We start from the raw sequence: 25,472 nt of genomic DNA, 5'->3' as shown, positions 1-25,472 counted from the left end.
GTCTCGCTGACATCTACACCCTGAACTGGTCACCAGCCAGTCACAGTGCACATCTAGAAACAAACAACCAATCCCAATCACCCACCTGCACACTGCTACTGAGCAGTAATTGATCAAAAGCTCCCCGGACGTAAGTTAGGCGAGTGTACCCCTACACCAGGGGTGGCCAACCCGCGGCTCGCGAGCCACATGCGGCTCTTTGGCTGGTTTCATGCGGCTCTTTTACGTTCATATCAACATTTGCTTCGCTTGAGTTCTTGAGGTATTGTGGTCAAACGCACATGCGCGTGAGGTGAAATCCCGCAAAGGAGGAGAGACAAACCCATTTGAGGAGTGTCAATTTCACTCTCAAAATGGCAAGGAAAAAATGCACAGCTAAACGAATACCGTAATTTTCGGACTATAAGTCGCACCGGAGTATAAATCGCACCAGCCATAAAATGCCCAAAAAAGTGAAAAAAAACATATATAAGTCGCTCCGGAGTATAAGTCGCATTTTGGAGGGGCAATTTATTAGACAAAATCCAACACCAAGAACAGTCATGAACGAGCAACAACAGGCTAAACGATAGGTATGCTAACGTGACATAAACACAAACTAAGAGCTGAGAACGGCCCTGACGTAAAATTCAGAGTTATTCAAAAAACTATTACATAAATAATACGTTAATAAAACCATCTACGTCACTTCAATTCATTAAATCCATCAATCGTCCTTTGTCAACAATGCGTGCGCGCCGCTGACGGCTCTTGCACTTCAAAATATTCCACAGGCCCATATAACGATATATAAATTATTAGGGGTGTAAATCGCGGGTTTTGTCACGATACGATATCATATCGATACAAAGAACTACGATACGATATTTGCCGATATCTTAAAGCCTGCTGCGATTCATTCACGATATATCGCGATATAATGCTCTACGATCGATTTATTTATTTTTTTTAATAAAAATTATAGAACAATATCCTGATTTATAACAATTCATACGCAAAATCAACAAGGTACTGCAAACTCTTTATTTAGGAAATTACAAGAGTATTGTAGTATACAAAGTGCTTATTTTAACACTGAACTTTGATGTCGTGTTTTTTCTTTAAATGTGCGGCGAGATCTGTGCTCCCTGAATATTTGATCACCGCATGGCAGGATTTACAAACTGCACGTGTCTTGTCCGTTGAGCCATCTTTTCTTTGCAATCCAAAGTGCTTCCAAACGAATGACTTGAAGCCTAAAGGGGAGCAAATCTCCTCGTATTTTTGGACACTAGCCATAGCACCAGCCCAGGAGCCGCGTACTAGTTGTCGACTCCCCTTTCACGTGCCTGCTCTGCTCACAACACAACAACGCCGCACGCACTGGAAAGAGGATGCGAGAAACAATGAACTGGATTTCGAAATAAAGGTCAAACACGGCAATATAAATCGATTTACGTTTAGCATCGATGCCAATAAATCGTAGAGCATTATATCGATTAATCGATGTGTATCGATGAATCGTTACACCCCTATAAATTATATATCAAATAACTATTATATAAGCAATAATGTTATCAAACCATCTGTGCACTCTAAATCATTAAATCCATCGATCAAACTCCTCGTCCTTTGTCAGCATCGCCGCGCGTGCGCCCTGACGTCAGCCTCATCGTTATTCCACAGATCTACTATATAACTATATTGTAGTGTTAACAAAGTTCAAGGAAAGACGTGGGTTTGGTAAACGGCTCTTTATTTAACAAAACAAACTTACAGGCGTGTGGCTATCAAATAACTACCGTTTTTTTCCATGTATAATGCGCCCCCATGTATAATACGCACCCTAAAAATGGCATGTTGATGCTGGAAAAAAGCCTGTACCCATGTATAATACGCACCCAAATTTTGACTCCTACTTAAGTCCGTAAACGTAAAATTATTTCAGAAAAAAGATCATCTTTGGGAACAACCGGATGTTATTCTGCCGGTCAGTATCACTGCGCATGCGCTAGCAAACTCGATAGCGAAGAAATGTTTCGGATTTGTGTAGGGTACATTGTGCCACCAAACGAGCAGGTGATCAAGCAAGCGTCTGATACGAGAGCATTGTGTTCGTATGGAGCGTGTTTGAAGTGAACAGCAGAGAAGAAAGCGCATCTGTAATGGCGGCCTCCATATCATCTCCGGATTAAAAAATATATATATTATTTATTTTTATTTTATTTTTTTCGTACCCATGTATAATGCGCACGCCAGATTTTAGGACAATATATTAGTTAAATTTTGCGCATTATACATGTAAAAAACTGTATTATTTCCCTAATTAGTAGGCTTAACTAATCATCCCAAACCCTGTCTTGTTCTTTCATCAAGATCTGGACAAAGACCTTTCTAGTCCTCTAAACTTGAATTTGTGTGAACAATTCATTGGAACAATTCCAAATCTGTCCCCAACTCAGCTTCTTTCTGCATGTGTTCGAAAGGAGATGGAGCATGGGTATTATTGTGCACATGACATTTGAGACGCCTGTCAGTAAAAGATCTATATTTAGCTAGCAGGGGGCCAAGGTGACTTGGTGTAATGACAACATCCAGATACATTCGACTGGACCCTGTACTTTTTCATCTACTGTTGCTGCTGCCGCCGCTCCCGCTGCTGATGCTGCCACTGTTGGTGCCACCGTTGCTGCAGCTGCCGCCGCTACCGCTGGTGCTGCCGCGATAGGCCAGTCAGAGAAAGCAGAGGCCAGGCCTGGCTGACCTAAGCACACCCGGCCCACCGGTGAGTGAAGCCATCTTGGTAGCCCATGTCAACATCAGACTATATTATCACAGGCGAGTTAGACGATCCATGGAACCTCCCCCAAATCCCTTCGCCACACTGGGGATATGCTCCTTACACACTTCCCCATCTTCTTTAGGCGCTGGCCATGTGTTTTCCAGGATGTGACGGAGAAAACAGCCTGCCCAACACTCATGAGGATCCTAGATGAACATTTCTTCCCCATTGACCCCGAGGGGGTGATGCCGGACATTCTATGTGGCCAGATGGTCTTGAATTGCCATGAGAATGGCATGGCTGTGGTTATGCCTCAGCTGAGTGTGAGGGTGCTTATGTGAAGGGGGTCATCTGTCCTGATATCAGAAAAAGAGAAAGATGGCTGTGTTGACAATCTGAACATTCTTGCTCATAGAGCACATTTGCAGTACGTAATCAAACGCTGAGGTCCAGTATTTGCACATTGAGTTTTCATTAATTTTGTCCTGGAAAACAAATAACAACAACCCCCACAACAGATTTGGTACCAACAACGATGATGTGCTTGAAGTGGAATCTTTTTTTTTATCAGAGGCAGGGTGCAGATTTTAGTGCTCGCTGCGCAATGACCAATTTGGCAGACCGGTGTCCACCAAGCTGGGCGGGCAAGTGCAGCAGAAGGAGTGTCGTGAGATGCGACAATTTGGAGGCAGAAAGTCAATCTAACCTTATGCCTGCCGAGGCCAAAACTGACATGGAGTGAGACGGCTGCTCTTAGGTGACACATTGTGACTCCGTAAATATTGAAAGGACGAGTGAGCAAGTGAGCACCAAGCACTCTGAATCATTGTATTATTTTCTTAAATTATTCCGATGAGGGTCACGGCAATGGATGATCAGGTGGAGGGAGTGTACAAGAACCCGTTTTATGGTATAGATGTGATTCTGCCATCTTGAGAAGAGCCACATTCATGATTGAAGTCAGTCATGACCATCCCCACATAGGCACAACTCACTCTCGCACATCCGCCAGCCTGCCCTCATTCCCAACATCAGGTCCTCCCCACCTCCGCAAAGATTTATGCCACACGCTTGTACAGGATTTACGTCAGTCATGCAAACAGGGCACTCAATCTTTGCTCCAAATTTCTCATGGTATTTAATATTTAGGAATTTTAGCCATTGTAAACAGACGACTATTTTCTGCTATTTTCCACCCCACAAGATGCTTCTGGTTAAAAGAAGCCGCCTCGATTATGGAGGCTATTTCTGTACTTAAATAGGCACACATATGGCGCTCAGTATATTGGGTGCATGCATGATAAAACAGAGTATACAAAAATGGTAACAGGAGCAGGACAGTCAGTTCGGTTGTACTTTATTCTATTATTAAGTAAAACACTGTATTCACATTATTGTTCATAAATCTTCATCCACAATTCCATCTTGGTGGCAAAGATTAGTTCGCCAAAAAACATTTTGACATGTCCAAATTGTGGCCAGGCCAACTCGCCTGACCACAATGTCATTTAAAAGCTTTGGGCCATTGTCAAGCAGAGATTTTGCAACACAAAGCTGACTGACTCTGCTGGACCAAGTCAAGCCTGGGAATCTGTCGGTGCAGAAACTTGCTAGAAGATGGTCAAATCGACTTTGGGCAACTTTTAAATGCGTCAGGCTTAGGGTAAATTAACTTCATTGACTCAAAGGTGCTTCCATATACCAAAGGCGACCTTTGCATTTGCGCACTTGCGCCTTCATCAGCGTATCACTGGTGACGTGTCTTTATCAGCTGTTGAATCATTCAACAGCTGATAAAGACACGTCACACCTACACGCCGAAACATGTCAGGTAAACAAAACAACCTAAATCATTTGTCTGTGATAAAATAACTAGTCAACAGGCAAAGAATCTTGGTCTTGGTTTTCCAAAGTAAATCAAATCAGTCTGCTTCCATTGAGAACAGGGTATTTACTGTTGACAAGACCAAAGTCTGAGGAATTGAACAATTTTAAATTAAAAAAGGCATCCATCCATTTTCTGAACTGCTTAATCGAATAATTTATCAATTATGCCAGTTCATATACACACAGACAATGTTAAACTTAGGCCAAACGATTCCACTTGCCTTGAATGGTCCACCTTTTGATAAAGTTGGTTGTATATCAGGACTTGGAGGAAAAGAAAGCGTGGAGCTTGGGGTCAGCTTTTTAAAGTGTGCCTATACATTCTCGCGTTTGCCTCAAGGGTCCTTACTTGTGCCATGTGGGAAAGTTTTGCCAACATTGCCACCTACTGACCACTGCCAGAATTACAATACCTAAACGTCTGCGTCGCCGCACGGTAGTTAATGAACGTTGCATTGAGTTGCATGCACTGCCAACTTATCTTGGTGATTGTGTATAAGCAAATTTACTTGACCCAAAGAAGCACGGCTTTTATTTCAATCACATTACACAGTTTTTATTGATAGTAAGTATACCACAAAAGTTTGTGTTAAAAGAAAACTTGAACATTTCAAAAAATCTCGCCACACTTTTATTTCAATGATACACAAAATCTGACTTGTCAGCAATGAAACCTAAAGACTTGGGACAAGTGTAATGAATTACATTGCTGGGAGCGGAGGGGGGGTGGTGGTGGTGGGGATGACAAGGTTTAAGCTATATCTTCATCATCCTGATCAAATTCGCCCTCATCCACAGCAGTAGCTTTCTGGTACTGCTGGTACTCTGATACCAGGTCATTCATGTTGCATTTTGCCTCTATGAAATCCATCTCATCCATGGCCTCACCTGTGTAAAAATGGAGGAAATCTCTGCGGCTGAACCTGGCTGTAGATTTCTTGGAGATGCGCTTGAATAGCTCTTGGATGGCTGTGTTGTTGCCAATGAAGGTGGAGGCCATCTTGAGGCCACGAGAGGGAACGTCGCACACTGCGGTCTTGATGTTGTTGGGGATACATCCGACAAAGTCCCTACTATTTTTGTTCTGCACTCTGCGCAGCTCCTCATGCACCTCTTTCATGGACATATGGCCACGGAAGATGGCAGTAGCGGTCAGAAAGCGCCCTTGGCGTGGGCACAGGGAACCATCATGTTTCTGGCATCAAACACCTGCTGGGTTAGCTTGCGGAGTGTGACGGCCCTGTATTGATGTCTGTCTTTGCTTGTGATGGGTGCAATACCTGGTATGAAAAAGTGCAGACGGGGGTAGGGCACCATGTTGACAGCCAGTATACGCAGGTCAGTGTGCAGTCCAGGGAATCTGAGGCAGGCTCATGGTGGCACAGACCAGGTGGTTAAAGTCATCGTGGGAGCGAGTAGTGAGTTTCAGTATACGGAAGAGGATATCGTACAGAGACTCATTGTCAAAGCAGATGGTCTTGTCTGTCTTCTGTATCAGCTGGGGGACCGACAGCATAGCATTGTAGAGCTCAAGCTGCATGTCGTATTCTTTAGAAGGCACCACGCTGAAAGTGTTCATGATGCGGGCTGGGTACTCCTCACGAATTTTGCTGATGAGCAGAGTGCCCAGTCCGGAGCCGGTAACACCACCTAGTGAATGTGTGAGCTGGAAACCTTGCAGGCAGTCAGCCTCGTTCCTCACCACATCCAGGACAGACTCCACCAATTCTGCACCTGTTGTGAAATGACCCCTAGCCCAGTTGCCACCGGTACTACTCCAGCCTGTAAGGGGCGTGCATTGTATAAGAAATTTAAAATGAAAAAATAAATGAAAAAACGCGCTTGACACCTATGACTGCCACATCACATGGAAATAGCATGAAACAATTACAATCTCTTACCACAGACAAAATTGTCTGGTCTGAAGACCTGGCCAAAAGGTCCAGACCTCACAGAGTTCATTGTGCCTTGCTCCAGGTCAACCAGTACTGCCCGGGGAACATACTTTCCACCTATGAAAGCAGTGAGGTGTATAAATATTTTGGCAGTCATTACCACACAATAAATAAATCTTACCTGAAGTTTCATTGTAGTACACATTGACCCTATCCAACTGAAGGTCACTGTCACCTTGGTATGTGCCAGTTTGGTCAATGCCATGCTCATCACTGATCACTTCCCAAAACTAAAGACAAAAAAGACATGAACATCTGGTAAAAGCAGTAAACTGTTCCATTTTGTGGGACAATTGTTTTCATTATCTTTCTTGTGGCGTGCATATATCTACTCTAAAATACATCATGGGGAAAACGCATTAAACTCCATTACCCAACCCTCTGTCTGATTGTGGTAAAAAAAGAAAAAATCCTAAAATGGAAGATTTAGTTGTAGGCAAAAATATTCTTTAAAGAACCCCAGAGTAATGGGAACACAGCTGTATTTTTCTTCGAAGTTATGACATAAAGCCAGCTGTCTTGATAACTCGATGTACATTTTCTCAGAGCCTGTTTTCTCATTACATGAAAAAGTACGCAACACATTTACGTATGAGACTGGTTCACCGAACACGTAAAATGCATCAAAGCCACTACAGGTCTCATTCCATGTGCCATACTGTTCGAGAAAAGCCCCCTTGCAAACTTACAAAGCGATCCCATTACAAATGTGGGGATCTTAATGGTATTGTAGTCTTGAGGCAAAACGTTTGAAACAAATAAAGCTTCAATCCAAGATTTCATCCAAAATTGCCGTAACATGGTCAATAAGTGCGCTGGAAGCGTCATTTGCGCTTCCTAATGTTCGTCTGCCATTGAAATGAAAAAACTGGCTTGACAGCTATTAGAATTAAACCAAAAGAATTCTATAAAAGTTGCAGACAATCATCGTCTTTGTTTTAGAGAAAAATGAATCAAGGACCAGAATCATATAAAACTTCAACAACGAAAACAGGTATTGACTAACCTTTGCACCAATGCTGTTTCCACATTCAGCAACCTGTAGATGCACAATTCCTCCAATTTTTTTGTGTGTGCCCAATAAAAGCCTGTCTCAAGTCTGATCTCGCAATGCTCACATGCAAAAGGCTTTAATGGCTCTTCTTTTGAAAGTAAACTACGCTGTTATTGGTTGAGACTGATATAAAATAGTTCAGGACAAGCTTTCTCACAACAAAATTGGTCAATTCTCACTCTTGATCATGCAAATGTGATTGTTCAGCTTTATTTACAAGAGGAAAAATAATTTCAGGGTTTAAGGAAATAATTTTATCATCTTTTTATTGGTTGAGTATGTACTTCAAGACAAGGTTTCTCACAACAAAATTGCTCAAGTCGTGATCATGCAAATGCAATTGGTCAGCTTTCAGAAAAGTGATTCATGTTCGGGGTTTTAGGAAAGTTTTATCAGTCTGTCCATCCATCCATCCATCCATCCATCCATCCATCCATCCATCCATCCATCCATCCATCCATCCATCCATCCATCCATCCATCTTCTGTACCGCTTTGTCCCCACGGGGGTCGCGGGGGTGCTGGAATCAATCATTTTTGTAATGTTCAGTTTGCAAAACAGCCAGCAAACGGGTGGAACAGTGGGGCATTGTCTGCCTTACATTTCAGAGGTTGTGGGTTCGATTCTATCGGCCCTCCCTGTGTGGAGTATACTGTATTTTTCGCACCAAAAGGCGCACTGGATTATAAGGCGCACCCTCATTGAATTTTTCTATTTTAGAAATTATTTCATATATAGGGCGCACCGGATTAAAAGGCGCATAAAATAGAAGCTATACTGCAACAAACTGAGGTTGACTAGGGTTGCGGTATGCATCCACTAGCCAATAACCAATGAGCCCTCTGTAAACAATCACGTTTTTCAAACAATCTCCTATAAAATGATCAGAACTGACTAAAGTTCGAACTAACACTGGTACTGCTTACCTATGTTTCCCTTTCATATCGATCCGTAAATTTACGCGAAACATTAACAGAGCAGCCTATTTTGACATGAAATAGCCTTGTGCGTATAGCAGCTATTATTATAGCATTAGCCACCCGCAAACTCCCATGAGCCTCAGCTCACAGACCCCCATGAGCCTCAGCAAAGTGTAAACAATAGCGTTTCTCAAACGATCTCCTATAAAATGATCGGAACTGACTAAAGTTCGATCTAACACATTGGTACTGCTTACCTATGTTTCCCTTCCATATCAATCCGTAGATTTACTCGAAACATTAACGGAGCAGCCTATTTTGAAATGAAATAGGCTCGCGGGTACAACAGCTATTCAATGACGCCCCCTGACGACAGTTGCCGTAATGTTGGGAAGCGTTGTAATTTACTAGTCGTACTAAAACGTACTGAAACATTTTGGCAGAGCACTGTGTACAACCAGTATGAATCAACAAATTCATCAATTGATCCATATACAAGGCGCTCTGCATTATAAGGCGCACTGTGTTTTTTTGAGTAAAATGTAAGTTTTTAAGTGCGCCTAATAGTGCGGAAAATACGGTACATGTTCTCCCCGTCCCCGTGTGGGTTTTAGCCGGGCACTCCGGTTTCCTCCCACATCCCAAAAACATATTTGGTAGGCCAACTGAGCACTCAAATTGCCCGTAGAGGTGAATGTGAGTGCGAATGGTTGTTTGTCTCTACGTGCCCTGCGATTGGCTGGCAACCAGTTCAGGGTGTCTCCCGCCTACTGCCCGATGACTGCTGGTCTGGCTCCAGCACGCCCGCAACCAACGTGGGGACAAGCGGTATAGAAAATAGCTGTATGGATATTCATGATATACACGATAAACGGTTTCCCTATCAATATCGATTTATTTGACCTAAAAAGTGTTTGCCTATTGAAACAAAAAAAAATGGAATTCTCACCACCAATAAGTATGTAGCTTGCTTTAAAAAAGGAAAGGGGGGGTGTTGCACTTCAGAGGCATCAAAACCCATTGCATGCAGGCATTGCGAGACAAAACGCTTTGTGACACGGCTTCATTGGACACACGACAAGACGAGGTTATCATACACTAACTAACTAACTAAATAACTAAATAAATAAATAAATAAATACCGTAAATTCCGGACTATAAACCGCGACTTTTTTCCAAAATTTTGAACCCTGCGGCTTATAGTCAGGTGCGGCTTATATAAGGATTTTTTTTTCGTGATTTTTGTGATGACTTGATCACTTTTATACACTGCGGTATCTTGAAGAAAAAAACAACAACAAAAATACTATTTTGAAACACTACTATGGCTGCTGCTTATTCTGGCTGTGTTGCTTGTGACTATTATGAGCTTTAGTAGGAATGCACGCTAGGTGACCTGCGTCAAAGGGCTCTAAACCCTTCGTCACAGGCAATGTTTAGAAAGACATGTTAAAGTATGTCATTAAAACTTTAAAACGAACGGTCTTTCTTTGTAAAAAAATGCGTGTGCACGTGCGTCTTATAGTCCGGTGCGGCTTATATAAGAAAAAAACTAAAATATCCCCCAATTTTAGCTGGTGCGGCTTATAGTCCGGTGCGGCTTATAGTCCGGAATTTACGGTAAATATGGGAGAATTTGTGCATCTCCAGGCTGGTCAATGTGGTAACCGCATTGGTGCGAACGTTAGTAAATACTTTTATTGTTGATGTTTTATATGATTTTTTGATCCTCTATTAATTTTTCTCTAAAATTGTCACTTTGCTTGGGACGAAAGGAGCATTCAGAACTGAAATTTCTTCTCAATCATTCATTCAAATCAATTCACTCAAATCATTCTCGTTATGAAAGATTTCATCGCAAAACGTTTGTGGCTTTTTCTTAAATTAACACGTTTGACATCGCTATAGTGTCGGCATTTAATTTTAATGCACTGTCATTTTAAAGCAAATTAATGAATGCAACAATATTAAGTTGCTTTGAAAATACCTAAATAATAAAAATGGATCAAATCAGTGTCAGTCGAGTCTGTCAACTAGTGATGGGTCCATGAGGCGTCGTGTATCGCTTCGACACATTGGCAAACTGTATTGACACTGTGTGGCTGACTGCTGACACCCGCTGGACCTTAAAAATACTACAGGCAACCTAGTTGACAGACTCGACTGACACTGATTTGATGACCTAGTTAATTAATGTAAGCAATTATATTTTATATTGTATTCTTTCACGTTTTAATTTAAATTGAAAATGTATTTTTTTATTTTGTTACAGTCAATAATGTGAACATGTATCATAACATGAAGATCTAAGTCAGAGGCGTAGCCAGGAATTCTTCCAGTAGGGGCGCGCGCCTACAGGAAAAAAAATCGAACATCACCCACGCCGTTCGCTGATGCTAAAACAACATCCGGTCCGGGAGGCAAACGGTGAATGGATAACATCGCGCACATAGAATAGCACAAGCACATTCGCATAAGACCGAAAGAAAAAAACGGCATGAAAATGAAGAATCGAAAAAGCTCGATTTTTTTCAACCGGGGCGCAGGGAGTCCTAACCGGGGCGCCGCCCCGGCTCGCCCCGGCTTGGCTACTTAACCTAACCTATTTAACCTAACAATTTTTGCATTAACTTAAAGGTCTTAAGCAGGTTTGGCTTGGGAGCCTTTTTAAAGCAGTCACTAATATGACGTGAAACATGAATGAATGTGAGTTGGACACATCTTTGGAGAGCTAGGCTGATCAAGGACCAAGCGTGCCTGTTGCACATTCTTCTGATGAACATCGTCAGGAGCCTTTCCATACGCTGTTGATGATGACCCTGGAAAGTTGACTTATCAGCTGCCACAAATGGAAAGGCCATGACCTATTTATTACCTACGACCAGCTTTGTGTTTCTTCCTGCTGCAGTACTCAACTATCACCATCACTGTCACCTGCTTACTTTGCAGAAAGCCTCCCATTAGGGTTGTCACACCTTTATATCTTCATCCATCCTTGATTCATGTGCTTCAACAGACGTGAGCCTCAGGTTGACCAGAAATAGGGACAGTTATGTACTCCAAACAGACTATTTGCTGACTACACACAGATCCTAGAGGACCGTTTATGAACTGTTTTGTTTTGGGACTATGAGAATGAGCAGCCATTGATTTAAAGTACTTTCTATCCAATATGATGTTTTTTTTAAACAAAAGCACATTTATGGAAGACCATGTTTTATGGAACCCCAAAATATCTACACTTGAAAGTACAAACCCATATAGGAGTATAAAGGCAAAGATGATCCTCAGTCAGTCTAAAATCGAATTTCTGGTTATAATCGAGAGCAGCACTGGAGTCTGGTTCTATGAAATGTTTAAAGTCAGTGAGGTCACATATTGTTTTGAAGGCCAGTCTATTTCATATACACACATACAAGACAATGTCAAAATTAGATTCCGCTTGCCTTGAATGCTCCATGTTTTGGCAAAGTCGGTTGCATTTCACGACTTGGAGGAAAAGAAAGCTTGGAGTTGGGGTCAGCAGCTTAAAGTGTGCCTATACGTACTCGCGTTTGCCTCAAGGGCCCCTTACTTGCGCCATGTTGGAAAATTTTTGCCAACATTGTCACCTACTGACCACTGCCGAAATTACAATTCCTAAGCGTCAGCATCGCCGTATTGTAGTTTATGAATTTTGCATCGAGTTGCATTTGAGTAGTCAATATAGTTCAGTTCGACATTACTAACAAAATAATGCACTGCCAACTAGTCTTGGTGATTGTGTGTAGACAAATTTGCTTGACCCAAAGAAGCACGCCTTTTATTTCAATCATATTGTCCTGTTTTATTGATAGTAAATAAGGCACATACGTTTCATAAGTTTGTGTTAAGGGAAAACTTGAGAATTTCAAAAATCTTGCCACACTATGTAAAGTGAGCTTTTATTTCAATGATACACAAAATCTGACTTGTCAGCAATGAAACCTGAAGACTTGGGACAAGTGTCATATGAATTAAATTGCTGGAGTCTAAGCCATATCTTCATCATCCTCACCGAATTCCCCCTCATCCTCAGCAGTAGCATCCTGGTACTGCTGGTACTCTGATACCAGGTCATTCATGTTGCTCTCTGACTCTGTAAACTCCATCTCATCCATGCCCTCGCCTGTGTACCAGTGGAGGAAAGCTTTGCGCCTGAACATGGCTGTAAATTGCTCAGAGATGCGCTTGAAGAGCTCTTGGATGGCTGTGCTGTTGCCAATGAAGGTGGCGGCCATCTTGAGGCCACGAGGCGGAATGTCACACACTGCGGTCTTGACGTTGTTGGGGATCCATTCGACAAAGTAGCTGCTGTTTTTGTTCTGCACGTTGAGCATCTGCTCATCCACCTCCTTCATGGACATGCGGCCACGGAAGATGGCAGCAACAGTCAGGTAGCGCCCTTGACGTGGGTCGCAGGCGGCCATCATGTTTTTCGCATCAAACATCTGTTGGGTGAGCTCAGGCACAGATAGGGCCCTGTACTGCTGGCTGCCTCTGCTAGTGAGGGGCGCAAAGCCAGGCATGAAAAAGTGCAGACGGGGGAAGGGCACCATGTTGACAGCCAGTTTGCGCAGGTCAGCGTTGAGCTGTCCGGGGAACCTGAGGCAGGTGGTGACCCCACTCATGGTGGCAGAGACCAGATGGTTAAGGTCGCCATAGGAGGGTGTGGTGAGCTTCAGTGTACGGAAGCAGATATCATACAGAGCCTCATTGTCGATGCAGAAAGTTTCGTCTGTGTTCTCTACCAGCTGGTGGACAGACAACGTCGCGTTGTAGGGCTCAACCACTGTGTCTGATACTTTGGGAGAAGGCACCACGCTGAAGGTGTTCATGATGCGGTCTGGGTACTCTTCACGGATTTTGCTGATGAGCAGAGTGCCCATTCCGGAGCCGGTACCACCACCCAATGAATGTGTGAGCTGGAAACCCTGCAGGCAGTCACAGCTCTCAGCCTCCTTCCTCACTACATCCAAGACAGAGTCCACCAGCTCTGCACCTTCTGTGTAATGACCCTTAGCCCAGTTGTTACCAGCACCACTCTGACCTGTAAGAAGTTGGAAAATCATTTTTAAAAAAAACATGAAAATACATCCTGAGCAGAATACATAAAAATAGCGTTGGCGTAAAACAATTCCAATATCTTACCAAAGACAAAATTGTCTGGTCTGAAAATCTGACCAAAGGGTCCAGACCTCACAGAGTCCATTGTGCCTGGCTCCAGGTCAACCAGTACAGCCCGAGGAACATACTTTCCACCTATGAAAGCAGTGAGGTGTGTAAATATTTTGGCTGTCATTACCACAAATTAAATAGATCTTACCTGAAGCTTCATTGTAGTACACATTGACTCTGTCCAACTGCAGGTCACTGTCACCTTGGTATGTGCCAGTTGGGTCAATGCCATGCTCATCACTGATCACCTCCCAAAACTAAAACACAAAAAAGACATGAACACTCCTAAAACCAGGATAGTCAATATCCAATTACAAATAACGGAAATTTTTTAATCCCTTTCAAGGGTTTTCTTGGGTCCTCCCGGCTCATCCCGCGCGGTTCGACCTCCGAATTTTGTTCACCAACCGAAGCAAAAATATCTCGAGTTTTTTGTTCGAATTCCAATTTGTTCGAGAACCAGGACGTTCGAAAACCGAGGTTTGACTGTAAAATAAATGGATGCATCTCGGTGACAAGTGCCGCTATTTGAGCTAATTTTAAAACAGTCCTGCGGGCGACTCATGTGGTCCTCACGGGCGACCTGGTACCCGCGGGCACCCCGTTGGTGACCCCTGGTCTACACTAAAACGAATGGGGAATACGCATTGAACTCCATTTCCCAACCCTTACTATGTTTGTGGTTTAAAAAAAAAAAAAAAACATACTTTCGTTGTAGACATAATGCTACCAAACATGGAAAAAAAACTTCAAAGAATTTTCAAAACAAAACAAATGGTGAATACGCATTGAACTCCATTTCCTAACCCTTACTATGTTTGTGGTTTAAAAAAAAAAAAAAAAAAAAACATACTTTAGTTGTAGACATAATGCTACCAAACATGGAAAAAAAACTTCAAAGAATTTTCAAAATCATAAACACAGCTGTATTTTCTTCAAAGTTATGACAAAGAGCTCTTGGTAACTCAAAGCATGTTTCCAATTACATAAAAACGTGCGCAATATTCTAATAGCACCTTTACGTAACATTTAAAGGGAGAACATTCTAATAAGTGAACTGGCCTTGAAATATACCAAAAAAAAGGTTCACCGAACACTTGAAAGCCTACAAACAAACCCCAGGACTCATGACCATACCGTTTAACAGGAGCCAACTTGCAAACTTACGAAGTGATCCCATTACAAGAGTGGCGACATTAAATGTACATCCAAGACAGATGCCTTGGAGCAAAACGTTTGCGATGAATAAAGCTTCAATCCAAAGTGTACCCTTGTTCCCAAAAGTTTGCAATTTCCGGGCAACATTGTGCACTGGAAGCGTCGTTGGCTCGTACTATTATTTGCCGTTACAATGGAAAGGCAGGCTTGACAGGGAGTAAATATAAACCACAATTAATGACGGAAAATACGAACAATTATGTTTTAAATTAAGATAGGCCTCAAACATAAATAGATAACGACAAAAATAAAAACAGGTAACATCAAACCTTGGCACCAATCTGATTCCCGCACTGACCAGCCTGGAGATGCACAATTTCCCTCATTTCGCTGATGTGTCCAAATATACTGTGTCTCAAAAGTTCAAGGATAGTCTGCTGACTGGTGACTGGTCTCGCGAAGCCCCAGTGCAATGGGTTTTATGTCTCTGAAACGCAACCCCGCCTCCTTTCTTTTGAAAGTACGCAGTTAATGGTTGAGACTGACAGACAAAGCACGTACTTGGGGGTCGCTGTTGGTGTCGTCACTCCTGCTGCAACCTTTTTTTTTTTTTTTTTTTAATCAAAAGAGCCATTTGCCTCCTTTTCTACCCCAAAAAAATAGTTGGGAGCCACAAAAAATAACAGCGCTTATTTATATAATATATATTTAAAGCTTTCATCTTTCATTTATTTCACCTGTTACATCCATTGAATATCACAACAGAAGTGCAGTGTGCAATTGTAAGCGTACTTTGAAATAAATTAAAATGTGAACTGGAGGCCTAGTTAAGTCCATCCTTTATTTGTGTAAAGGAAAAAGAACTCCCCCAGTTTAATATGAATTAAACATATTAGCTGCAGCTTAGCATTGTGCTTAACCACTGCGTCCTTTGGAAAGCTCTGTTGTTTTTACAAGTAGAGAGTTCTGTGATTACTCAGAAAGGCACAGTCTGACTTGCTTTCTGCTGACTGGCTTTCTGCTGAAAAAAAAAAATGGAATTAGAATTTGTGCAATTTTTGCAAATTACAGTGGAGGTTTGGTTTTCAAACCCCCGGTTCTCGAACAAATCGGTATTCGAACAAAAAATTCGAACGGATTTTTTTTTTTCCCATTATTTGTAATGGGAAAATATGATTCGGAATTCGAATGATTCACTTCTCGAACAGCTTTCTGGAACGGAACCCAGGCTCCACTGTATTTCAATCTACTTTCATATGCAGCAACCTTAGGATAAATGTATTTCACTGACTTAATGGTACTTTCATGCCAATGTGGACCTTTGCATTATGAATTCAAATCAAAAGGTCGCAAAAGGTCTCCACAGTGAGGGGATGAGAAATTTCATAAATTGATCGCTATTCTAAACAGACACAAAATGTCAATTTATACATCAATAACATTGTATTCACTTTACTAGGTTCATTAGGTAAATTTGGACAAAAAGACAAATAATGAAAGATAATTTGTCACCGTAGATAAATTGTCATTCAACATATCAAGTTTAAATGTCGACACAACTTTTTGCGAAGTATAGATAGGGTGACAATGACTAGCATCTCTATGTATTTTCCCAGCTCTGTTTTTGAGGAGTATTCCATCACCCTTATTTTTAGACATGTTTATCCCCTAACTAAATGTAAATGAACAACACAGCCCTTCCGCCCAATGTACCATAAAAAGAATGTTGAGTCTTTCAAAACCCTAAAAATTTATAATTTGCATATTCAGTGTTGGCCCTAACGGCCTTGAAACTAACGCTGTTACTAATACCGTTATTGTTTTCCCGATGATTTACTCAATGACTATTTGATTTGTTATAACACTGTCGCCGTTACTCACAGTGAAATGAGGCACATTACTTGTGCTGCTTCACATTCAGTTTTTTCCTCAAGGTCTTTAGCGACACGTTTGTTGCATTTAGGGAGCGAGACGCGTCGCGCAACGCAAAAAAAAATCAACCAAGTACTGGTCTATGCTGTTCTACTCAATGGAACTGTATTGAGACGTGCTAAAACAATCAATAATTGATTTTAATTTTGAAAATGTAATGCAATGATTACTTTCCTTAGCAGCAAGTTACATTTATGAAGGAAGCACATCTGTCTCACAATTAAGAGGGCGCGGGTTCGATTCCAAATTCGGCCCTCCTGGAGTTTGCATGTTCTCCATGTGCCCGTGTGGGTTTACTCCAGTCACTTCCGTTTCCTCCCACATCCCGAAAACAGGCTTGGTAGACCGATTGAGGACTCAAAATTGCCCCTAGATGTGAGTGGGAGTGTGAATGATTGTTCGTCTTTTTCTGCCCTGCGATTGGCTGGCAACCGGTTTGGGGTGTCCTCTGCCGCATGCCCGCAACCCGCGGTATAGAAAATCAAATTACAAATGAAACTACTTTTTTGGAATGGTAACTAGTAATGGTAACTATTTATATTTTGGAAGCAAGTTGCCCAACAGTGTGCATATTATTATTATTACCGTAATTTCCGCACAATATTATACACAAAATTGCGATAAACAACCCGCTATGTAGCAAGGGATTACTGTAATTTGAATTTCAAGTGACGTCAGCAGCGCGGCGCGGCGGTTGTTTACAAAAACGACAAAGATTGATCACGGGATGACGAAGATGACAAGGGCCCCACGTACTACCGGCATCATTAGCGGCTTTGTTTGGAAGTGATACGGAGGACGAAGAGTTTGAAGGATTTAAGTATTGGAAGTGACACAGAAGGTTTGAAAAACTATTATGGCTTTTACACACGGCCGGTCCTACTCTACGGAGCTCTCTTTCACCTCCGTGGATGGAAGTCGGGGGCCGGTGCTCGGCCGGGTAGCTGTCCGGGGACGGTGGATGGGGCTCGGACATGGCTTTTACGCACGCCCGGTCCTCTTCTATGGAGCTCTCTTCCACCTCTGTGGCAGGAAGTGCCAGACACCGCCACACGCCTGGAAGTTGACGCCGGTGCTTGGGGCTGTGTGGCGGTTAACTATTTATGTTATAGTTATTTGATATATTTTATTTCGTGTAGCAACTTGTATATTTTTTTTATCGTTACAGTTCAGTAGTTGTTGGCTCGTTGAACTCTTGTTTTGTTAAACAAAGAGCCGTTTACCAAACCCACGTCTTTCCTTGTACTTTGTTAACGCTATATATAGTTATATACGAGATCTGTGGAATAACGACGAGGCTGACGTCAGGGCGCACCCGCGGCGTTGTTGACAAAGGATGAGGAATTTGATCGATGGATTTAATGATTTAGAGTGACACAGATGGTTTGATAATATCTTTGCTTATATAATAATTATTTGATATCTAATTTATATATCGTTATATGGGCCTGTGGAATATTTTGAAGTGCAAGCGCCGTCAGCGGCCCGCACCCATTGTTGACAAAGGACGATCCATGGATTTAATGGATTGGAGTGACACAGATGGTTTTATAAACGTGTTATCTATGTAATAGTTTTTTGAATAACTCTGAATGTTATGTCAGGCCCGTTCTCAGCTCTTCGTTTGTGTTTATGTCACATTAGCATACCTATCGTTTAGCCTATTGTTGCCTATTGTCTGTTCTTGGTGTTGGATTTTGTCGAATAAATTTCCCCCAAAATGCGACTTATACTCCGGAGCGACTTATATATGTTTTTTTTCACGTTATTGTGCATTTTATGGCTAATGCGACCTATATTCCTGAGCGACTTTTAGTCCGAAAAATATGGTATACCTAAAATAGACAACAAATTTAAATCCATTACATATGAATTAATAAACCATTAACCAGCTTTAGGTTGCATAAATAATGAACAGAGGTTGAATTGCTTTGCTTTAAACGACCATTAATCCGGGTGAAGTGTCCATGTGTAGACCTCATTTAGACGTCTATTTTAGGTCTACACATAGACCTAATTTAGACGTCTATTCTAGGTGTATAGAATAACCTAAACTAGACGTCTGTTAGGTCTACCCATGGACCTAAAATAGACGACAAAATTAAATCCATCAAATATGAAATATTAAACCCTAAACCATTCTGTATCCCTCCTATGTTCTGACCGACACCCAGGGCCGAAAAGAGCATAACCGTCCGAGCCAATTCCCCTATACCAGGGGTCGGGAAGCTTTTTGGCAGACTGAGCCATACAAGCCCATTTTTTACAAATAATTTTCCATGAGAGCCATACCATTTAAAAAAAAAGATAGGCTAGATACAATTAAATGCATGTATTTTAATTAAGACAAAAGATTTTTTGAGTGTACTAATGTATTCTTTTGAAGTCAGGATCCTGAACTTGCTTCCCCGTTCTGCGTAGCGTCCTGTACTTTTACTGTCTGTATGCACACTGGCTTTTTATTCGTTGTGTTATCTATTTATTTATTATTTATTGTTACTCTTATTTATTGTTTGTGCCTTCTTGTTTTTTTATATTGCGTTGTTTACTTGTGTGTCTATCGTGTAATATGTCTTGTCACCGTGGGATAGGGAAAACGTAATTTCGATGTCTTTGTGTGTCTCGGCATGTGAAGATGTTGACAATAAAGCAGACTTTGACTTTGACTTTGAATAACATCATCGAAAGAGCCAGTGTGAGGAGGGCGCTTGCCGCTATCAACATCCGTAAGGCGGCGGGCCCTGACAACATCCCAGGTCGAGCGCTGAAGGACTGCGCTGGGGAGCTGACGGGTGTCTTCACGGACATCTTTAACGTTTCCCTGCAGCAGGCCATCGTCCCTTCGTGTTTCAAGGCTGCCACCATCGTACCTGTGCCGAAGAAACCTGCTCCGTCCTGCTTCAATGACTACCGCCCCGTGGCACTGACGCCCATCATCATTAAGTGCTTTGAGCGGCTTGTCATGGAGCACATCCGATCCGTTCTCCCCCCCACCGTAGACCCCTTCCAGTTTGCGTACCGAGCCAAACGGTCCTCTGAGGATGCCATCTGCTCTGCCCTCACCCACCTGGAGAGAAGGGACTCGTATGTGAGATTGCTGTTTGTGGACTTCAGTTCTGCCTTCAACACCATTGTGCCACACCGACTCATCTGCAAACTCGACAAGCTGGGCCTCAGTACCTACCTCTGCAACTGGCTACTGGACTTCCTCTGTCAGAGGCCACAGGTGGTACGTGTTGGCGACAAAATCTCCGCCAGCATCACGCTGAGCACAGGGCCCCTCCAAGGCTGCGTGCTCAGTCCGCTGCTCTTCACCCTGCTGACGCATGACTGCACTGCAACCTACAGCGACAACCGCATAGTAAAGTTTGCTGACGACACAACTCTGGTGGGTCTCATCACCAAGGGCGACGAGACTCAGTACAGGTTGGAGGTTGACCTTCTGACCGCGTGGTGCAGGGACAACAACCTCCTGCTGAACGTCAAAAAGACCAAGGAAATTGTTGACTTCCGGAAGGGTCACACCCAATACCTGCCGCTGACCATCGACGGTTAGACTTCACTTGGATGGTAAATGCAGTTATTGCAATTTTGTTGTTTTATTACAGTAGATTGATTTATTTACATTTCAAAAACTAGAAGCCATTCATTTACAAATGTTCAGATATTAAGATGATACAGTTTTTGCATGATTTGAATGAGGCAAAATAACATGCTTTTTCTCTCGAATATATTGTTATAATCATTCGTTTCAGATGTTCTGTAATGATTTTCTGTATAAAATTAAAATTTTGGTGTTCAAAAAGTCTTGAAAAAGAGGGGGTCGTCTTACATTTGGGCCAATAAGGTATGCAGGCACATACTATTTTAAGATAATTTGACCTACGCTGCCACCTAGTGACCAAAACCCGACAGCTACTATCACATGCTACTCCTAATTTTAATCCCATATGCTACCAAGTGGGAGAGAACTATTATTTTTCACTTGAGTTGGGAAATAATTCAATATAAACTGCCCATACACAACAGTTGATCAGTTGAAAATACTCTGACAGAGGAATAATTCTGAAAGTAAACACTGATATCATTCCTTATACTGTAAGCAAACTACTGTATCCATGGCCAAGACATGCTAAAATTACAAGGAACAAAAGCAAATTATAGTCTGATATTCAGAAAGTTTTTCTTTAAAAAAATCTACATTTCATCCCTAATTGATTGTTAATAAAATTTGCACGATGATTTATACATAAAGCAATCGGGAAATGCCAAATAGTACAAAATAGGAACAGTAGTACAAAGTACAATTCGAATTTACACTGTTAATCAGGTTGGTAAAAGTTGATGAACTTTTATTGTTATGTTTAACCAGGTGCATGTTTGAAAGTTAGAATATAATTTAACTGACAGAATTTGTTCATATAGTTAACTTTAACCACATTACCAAGAGCTAATTTGAACAAAAGCAACAAGAGAAATAATTTGGGAGTATGCACAAGAACCTTTATTGACAGCAGACAGAACACTGAAAACTGGAACAGACTTTCAACAGTAGGAATTGGAAATTGAGCTTTCAAAAGAAATGCAAGAGAGGGGGGGCAGAGGGAATTAGGGCATCTCTTCTTCCTCATCCTCACCAAATTCTCCCTCCTCCTCAGCAGTAGCATCCTGATACTGCTGATACTCTGACACCAGGTCATTCATGTTGCTCTCTGCCTCTGTGAACTCCATCTCATCCATGCCCTCACCTGTGTACCAGTGGAGGAAAGCTTTGCGCCTGAACATAGCCGTAAATTGCTCAGAGATACGTTTGAACAATTCTTGGATGGCTGTGCTGTTGCCAATGAAGGTGGCGGCCATCTTGAGGCCACGAGGGGGAATGTCACACACTGCGGTCTTGACGTTGTTGGGGATCCATTCGACAAAGTAGCTGCTGTTTTTGTTCTGCACGTTGAGCATCTGCTCATCTACCTCCTTCATGGACATGCGGCCACGGAAGATGGCAGCAACGGTCAGGTAGCGCCCGTGGCGTGGGTCACAGGCGGCCATCATGTTTTTCGCATCAAACATCTGCTGGGTGAGCTCAGGCACAGTGAGGGACCTGTACTGCTGGCTGCCTCTGCTTGTGAGGGGTGCAAAGCCTGGCATGAAGAAGTGCAGACGGGGGAAGGGCACCATGTTGACAGCCAGTTTGCGCAGGTCAGCGTTGAGCTGTCCGGGGAACCTGAGGCAGGTGGTGACACCGCTCATGGTGGCAGAAACCAGGTGGTTAAGGTCACCGTAGGAGGGAGTGGTGAGCTTGAGGGTACGGAAGCAGATATCGTACAGAGCCTCATTGTCGATGCAGTAGGTCTCATCTGTGTTCTCTACCAGCTGGTGGACAGACAACGTCGCGTTGTAGGGCTCAACCACCGTGTCTGATACTTTGGGAGAAGGCACCACGCTGAAGGTGTTCATGATGCGGTCTGGGTACTCTTCACGGATTTTGCTGATGAGCAGAGTGCCCATTCCGGAGCCGGTACCACCACCCAATGAATGTGTGAGCTGGAAACCCTGCAGGCAGTCACAGCTCTCAGCCTCTTTCCTCACCACATCCAAGACAGAGTCCACCAGCTCTGCACCTTCTGTGTAATGACCCTTAGCCCAGTTGTTACCAGCACCACTCTGACCTGTAAGAGGGGTGGGGGGGGTTGTAAAATAAATGAAAATAATCACTCCATACTTATGACTGCCAGAACACACAAAAATAGTGAACCAATTCCAATATCTTACCAAAGACAAAATTGTCTGGTCTGAAAACCTGACCAAAAGGTCCAGACCTCACAGAGTCCATTGTGCCAGGCTCCAGGTCAACAAGCACAGCCCGGGGAACATATTTTCCACCTATGAAAGCAGTGATGTATATAAATATATTGGCAGTTATTACCACAAGATAAACATATATTAGATTTTACCTGAAGCTTCATTGTAGTAGACATTGATCCTGTCCAGTTGAAGATCACTGTCACCGTGGTAAGTACCAGTTGGGTCAATGCCATGCTCATCACTAATCACCTCCCAGAACTAAAAAGACGAAAAGGTTAACACTTAATCGCACATATTTGGCAATAAAATTAAACCTCTAGTTCCAAAATACCCACGTACACATTTGCACTAAAACAGAAAAAGTAATTTCTATAATTCACTAAAGGGGATATTAACTAAATGAGATCACGTCGAAATAAAATGGCTATAACTTGTTTTCCCGCCATGGACTTGAACGCGGGCGCGCCCTGAGTCCTTATTGGCTGACACCCCATTTTAAAATATGGCATTACGTCATCAACCGCCAGTACAGCCCACTCCCAGCAGATGCCGGGCCCAGCTCGAGACGCAATGCGGTGTAGGCCTCATCGCGCTTCTAGAAGAAATCCTACAAAATATGCACGTTGCAAACGCGAATTTATTAACTTGCAAAACGTTCAGTCACATTCATCGACTGAAATCACGGTGTGCGTAACGCACATCTTAATTTCATTTCCTCCTCCATTGTAGTGGTAAAAGTGTGTATATTACACTTTTCAAGAAAAGGTTTACGTAGTCAGTGATCTTAATCGATATTTAATTCTCCCAATTATAATTTCAGCATCCAACACGTTACAAAATAAAATGTGTGTGTCTCAAGGAGGGTGGTGGTAAGAGGAAACTGGAAAAAAAATATATATATACCGTCGAAATATAATCTGACTAGGGTTTTATTAATACAAATAAAATCATTGCGATTTTCAGAGGACAGCTAGAGTTACCGTTATACAGAAATACTCAAAGTAGGACACGTTGATAATCCTAGGGTGTGGTTTCTAGGACACCAACAGGCACAAAGCAACAATTACAGGAGAAGAAACGCTGTTTAAACGGCACTTTAAAAACAATTTGGAACCTCCAGCCCCGGAAAATGGTCACTCACCTTGGCACCAATCTGGTTTCCACACTGGCCAGCCTGAAGATGCACAATTTCCCTCATTTTGTCAAATTTAGAAAGTACACTGCTCAGCTGCTCTTCGGCTTGTTGGAAGTGCGCGTACAATGGCGGAACGCCCCTATTTATAATAGTAATAAGACCCGCCCTTAAATCCAGTCGTCAATGGTTGATTGGACACTTCTAAAAGAAAATCTTGACACTCACCAGTCCCAACCAATGGAATTTAATCTAGGCTTTACTCCATTGGACAGATTTCTCGCAATCATTCTTCTCCAAGTTTCACCGGCTTGCGTGCGTGGATAAGTCAGGCGACTGCAACCATGATGAGATGGCAAAATTGAACAAAACCGTCAAGCCATATGAAATGTATCTTTAAATTGTGGGCTGTCTCAGTCTGTTTAATATTGTATCATTTAACATAGAAACAATTTAAAATAACTAATGGGATAAACAAAATCAAACAGCTGACCCAAATACAACATGGCCGGAGAAAAGAATATTTAACATTTCCGTCGAACAATGTCATTACAGCCACATTTCATTTTAAATGGTTAGTTTGCTTTAGATTCGAGAACATGTGGCATTTACTAATGCTACGTATGTTGCTATGGTCAGTTTCCAAGGACCGAGGGGGGATGGGAGGAGATTTCTCTCAGGTTGACGCCTTGTCGCTATGACGATGATTTTTCTACACTATTGGAAGAATTCTATGCATAAAACGAGCAGTATGAGCTTTCCATACAGACATTGCAGCATTTAGGACAGTATTTATGCATGTTATTCATTATCACTGGATTTTAAACTGTTGCGAAGTATTGACTGAAATCAACTTGGATTGGTACACTACATATAGGACTGTATGAATATTAAAAATCTATATGTCAGTCTGAGTGTGTTTCTTTACACTTACACCACACATGTTATGTAGGTCACGCTTCTTGCTTCTCTTGTGTCTAATGGGACACACAAAGACCTGCTTTCTCCATGACAATGTCACTGAGAGAATGAGCTGTAGTATGTATGTCTCTCAGGTGCAGTTAGCTCTTATATAGTACATACTTTCCTCTTTTCAAACAAGCATATTTTCCATTATGGGAGTGCAAGTTTAAAATTTGAGAAACACAAGACCCACAATTTTCTGATATCTTCCATTGAAACCAAGCGTGATTCAGGTTTCAACATGGCAACGATTACAATTGCTGTGTTGAATACTAAAATACTTTTGGGTACAAGTTATTCTTTTTTTTTCCATGAACAACTTCCACCAGCTACCGAAATTGTGAACATTGATCAATGTTTTACATTTTTCAATACAAACCACTGTGCTAAACAACATTCACAACAGTGATGGAGTGTTTTATTTCTTAGTTTCTTGTAGAATGTGTATATACTAATCTGACGTTTGACCCCATCTGTTTGAAGCAACTTTAATTTGATATTCAAATTCAAACAAGAAAAACAATTTCTGTGAATTGAAAATATTAGTCCAAGGAGAATGCTCACTCCCAAGCCTCTTGTTCTGACCTTGGATCTCAGCGCCTCCAGCACAAATCTTTCTGTATATCCCTTTTTTTTTGCTTGCACCTTTTATGCATTTTATTTTAACCATAACTGAACAATTGTTGCCAGTCTAAGATTTTGGTCTACT

At 42.1% G+C, this 25,472-nt stretch overlaps 2 protein-coding genes and 1 pseudogene across 2 annotated transcripts; all 3 read right to left on the bottom strand.

The window, feature by feature from the left end:
• Positions 1–5,399: 5,399 nt before the first annotated feature.
• Positions 5,400–6,625, bottom strand: LOC133154292 (tubulin beta chain-like; annotated as a pseudogene).
• Positions 6,626–12,421: 5,796 nt separating this feature from the next.
• LOC133154349 (tubulin beta chain-like) lies at positions 12,422–15,414 on the bottom strand. The gene is made up of 4 exons (XM_061278978.1): positions 15,261–15,414; positions 13,922–14,030; positions 13,747–13,857; positions 12,422–13,645 (listed from the first exon to the last, which is right to left on the bottom strand). The coding sequence occupies exons 1-4, from the start codon at positions 15,315–15,317 to the stop codon at positions 12,588–12,590; spliced, it is 1,335 nt and encodes a 444-aa protein (XP_061134962.1). The 5' UTR covers positions 15,318–15,414; the 3' UTR covers positions 12,422–12,587.
• Positions 15,415–21,344: 5,930 nt separating this feature from the next.
• On the bottom strand, positions 21,345–23,942 carry LOC133154047 (tubulin beta-1 chain). Its single transcript, XM_061278434.1, has 4 exons — positions 23,810–23,942; positions 22,818–22,926; positions 22,636–22,746; positions 21,345–22,532 (listed from the first exon to the last, which is right to left on the bottom strand). The coding sequence occupies exons 1-4, from the start codon at positions 23,864–23,866 to the stop codon at positions 21,472–21,474; spliced, it is 1,338 nt and encodes a 445-aa protein (XP_061134418.1). The 5' UTR covers positions 23,867–23,942; the 3' UTR covers positions 21,345–21,471.
• Between the last annotated feature and the right edge of the window lie 1,530 nt (positions 23,943–25,472).

The sequence above is a fragment of the Syngnathus typhle genome, linkage group LG5 (assembly GCF_033458585.1).
Source record: "Syngnathus typhle isolate RoL2023-S1 ecotype Sweden linkage group LG5, RoL_Styp_1.0, whole genome shotgun sequence".
Lineage (NCBI taxonomy): Eukaryota > Metazoa > Chordata > Actinopteri > Syngnathiformes > Syngnathidae > Syngnathus > Syngnathus typhle.
Note: the sequence above shows the minus strand (reverse complement) of the source record. Positions and strands in the feature narration are given on the sequence as shown.

Bases quoted from the DNA above. Each gene is read 5' to 3' on its own strand.
- LOC133154349 (XM_061278978.1), bottom strand. From the start codon at position 15,317: ATGAGGGAAATTGTGCATCTCCAGGCTGGTCAGTGCGGGAATCAGATT. The intron at 14,031-15,260 runs GTTTGATGTTAC...TTTGTGTTTTAG, and splicing joins GGAATCAGATTGGTGCCAAG to TTTTGGGAGGTGATCAGTGA. The intron at 13,646-13,746 runs GTAAGATATTGG...AACTTCTTACAG, and splicing joins ACCAGACAATTTTGTCTTTG to GTCAGAGTGGTGCTGGTAAC.
- LOC133154047 (XM_061278434.1), bottom strand. From the start codon at position 23,866: ATGAGGGAAATTGTGCATCTTCAGGCTGGCCAGTGTGGAAACCAGATT. The intron at 22,747-22,817 runs GTAAAATCTAAT...CTGCTTTCATAG, and splicing joins CTACTACAATGAAGCTTCAG to GTGGAAAATATGTTCCCCGG. The intron at 22,533-22,635 runs GTAAGATATTGG...CCCCTCTTACAG, and splicing joins ACCAGACAATTTTGTCTTTG to GTCAGAGTGGTGCTGGTAAC.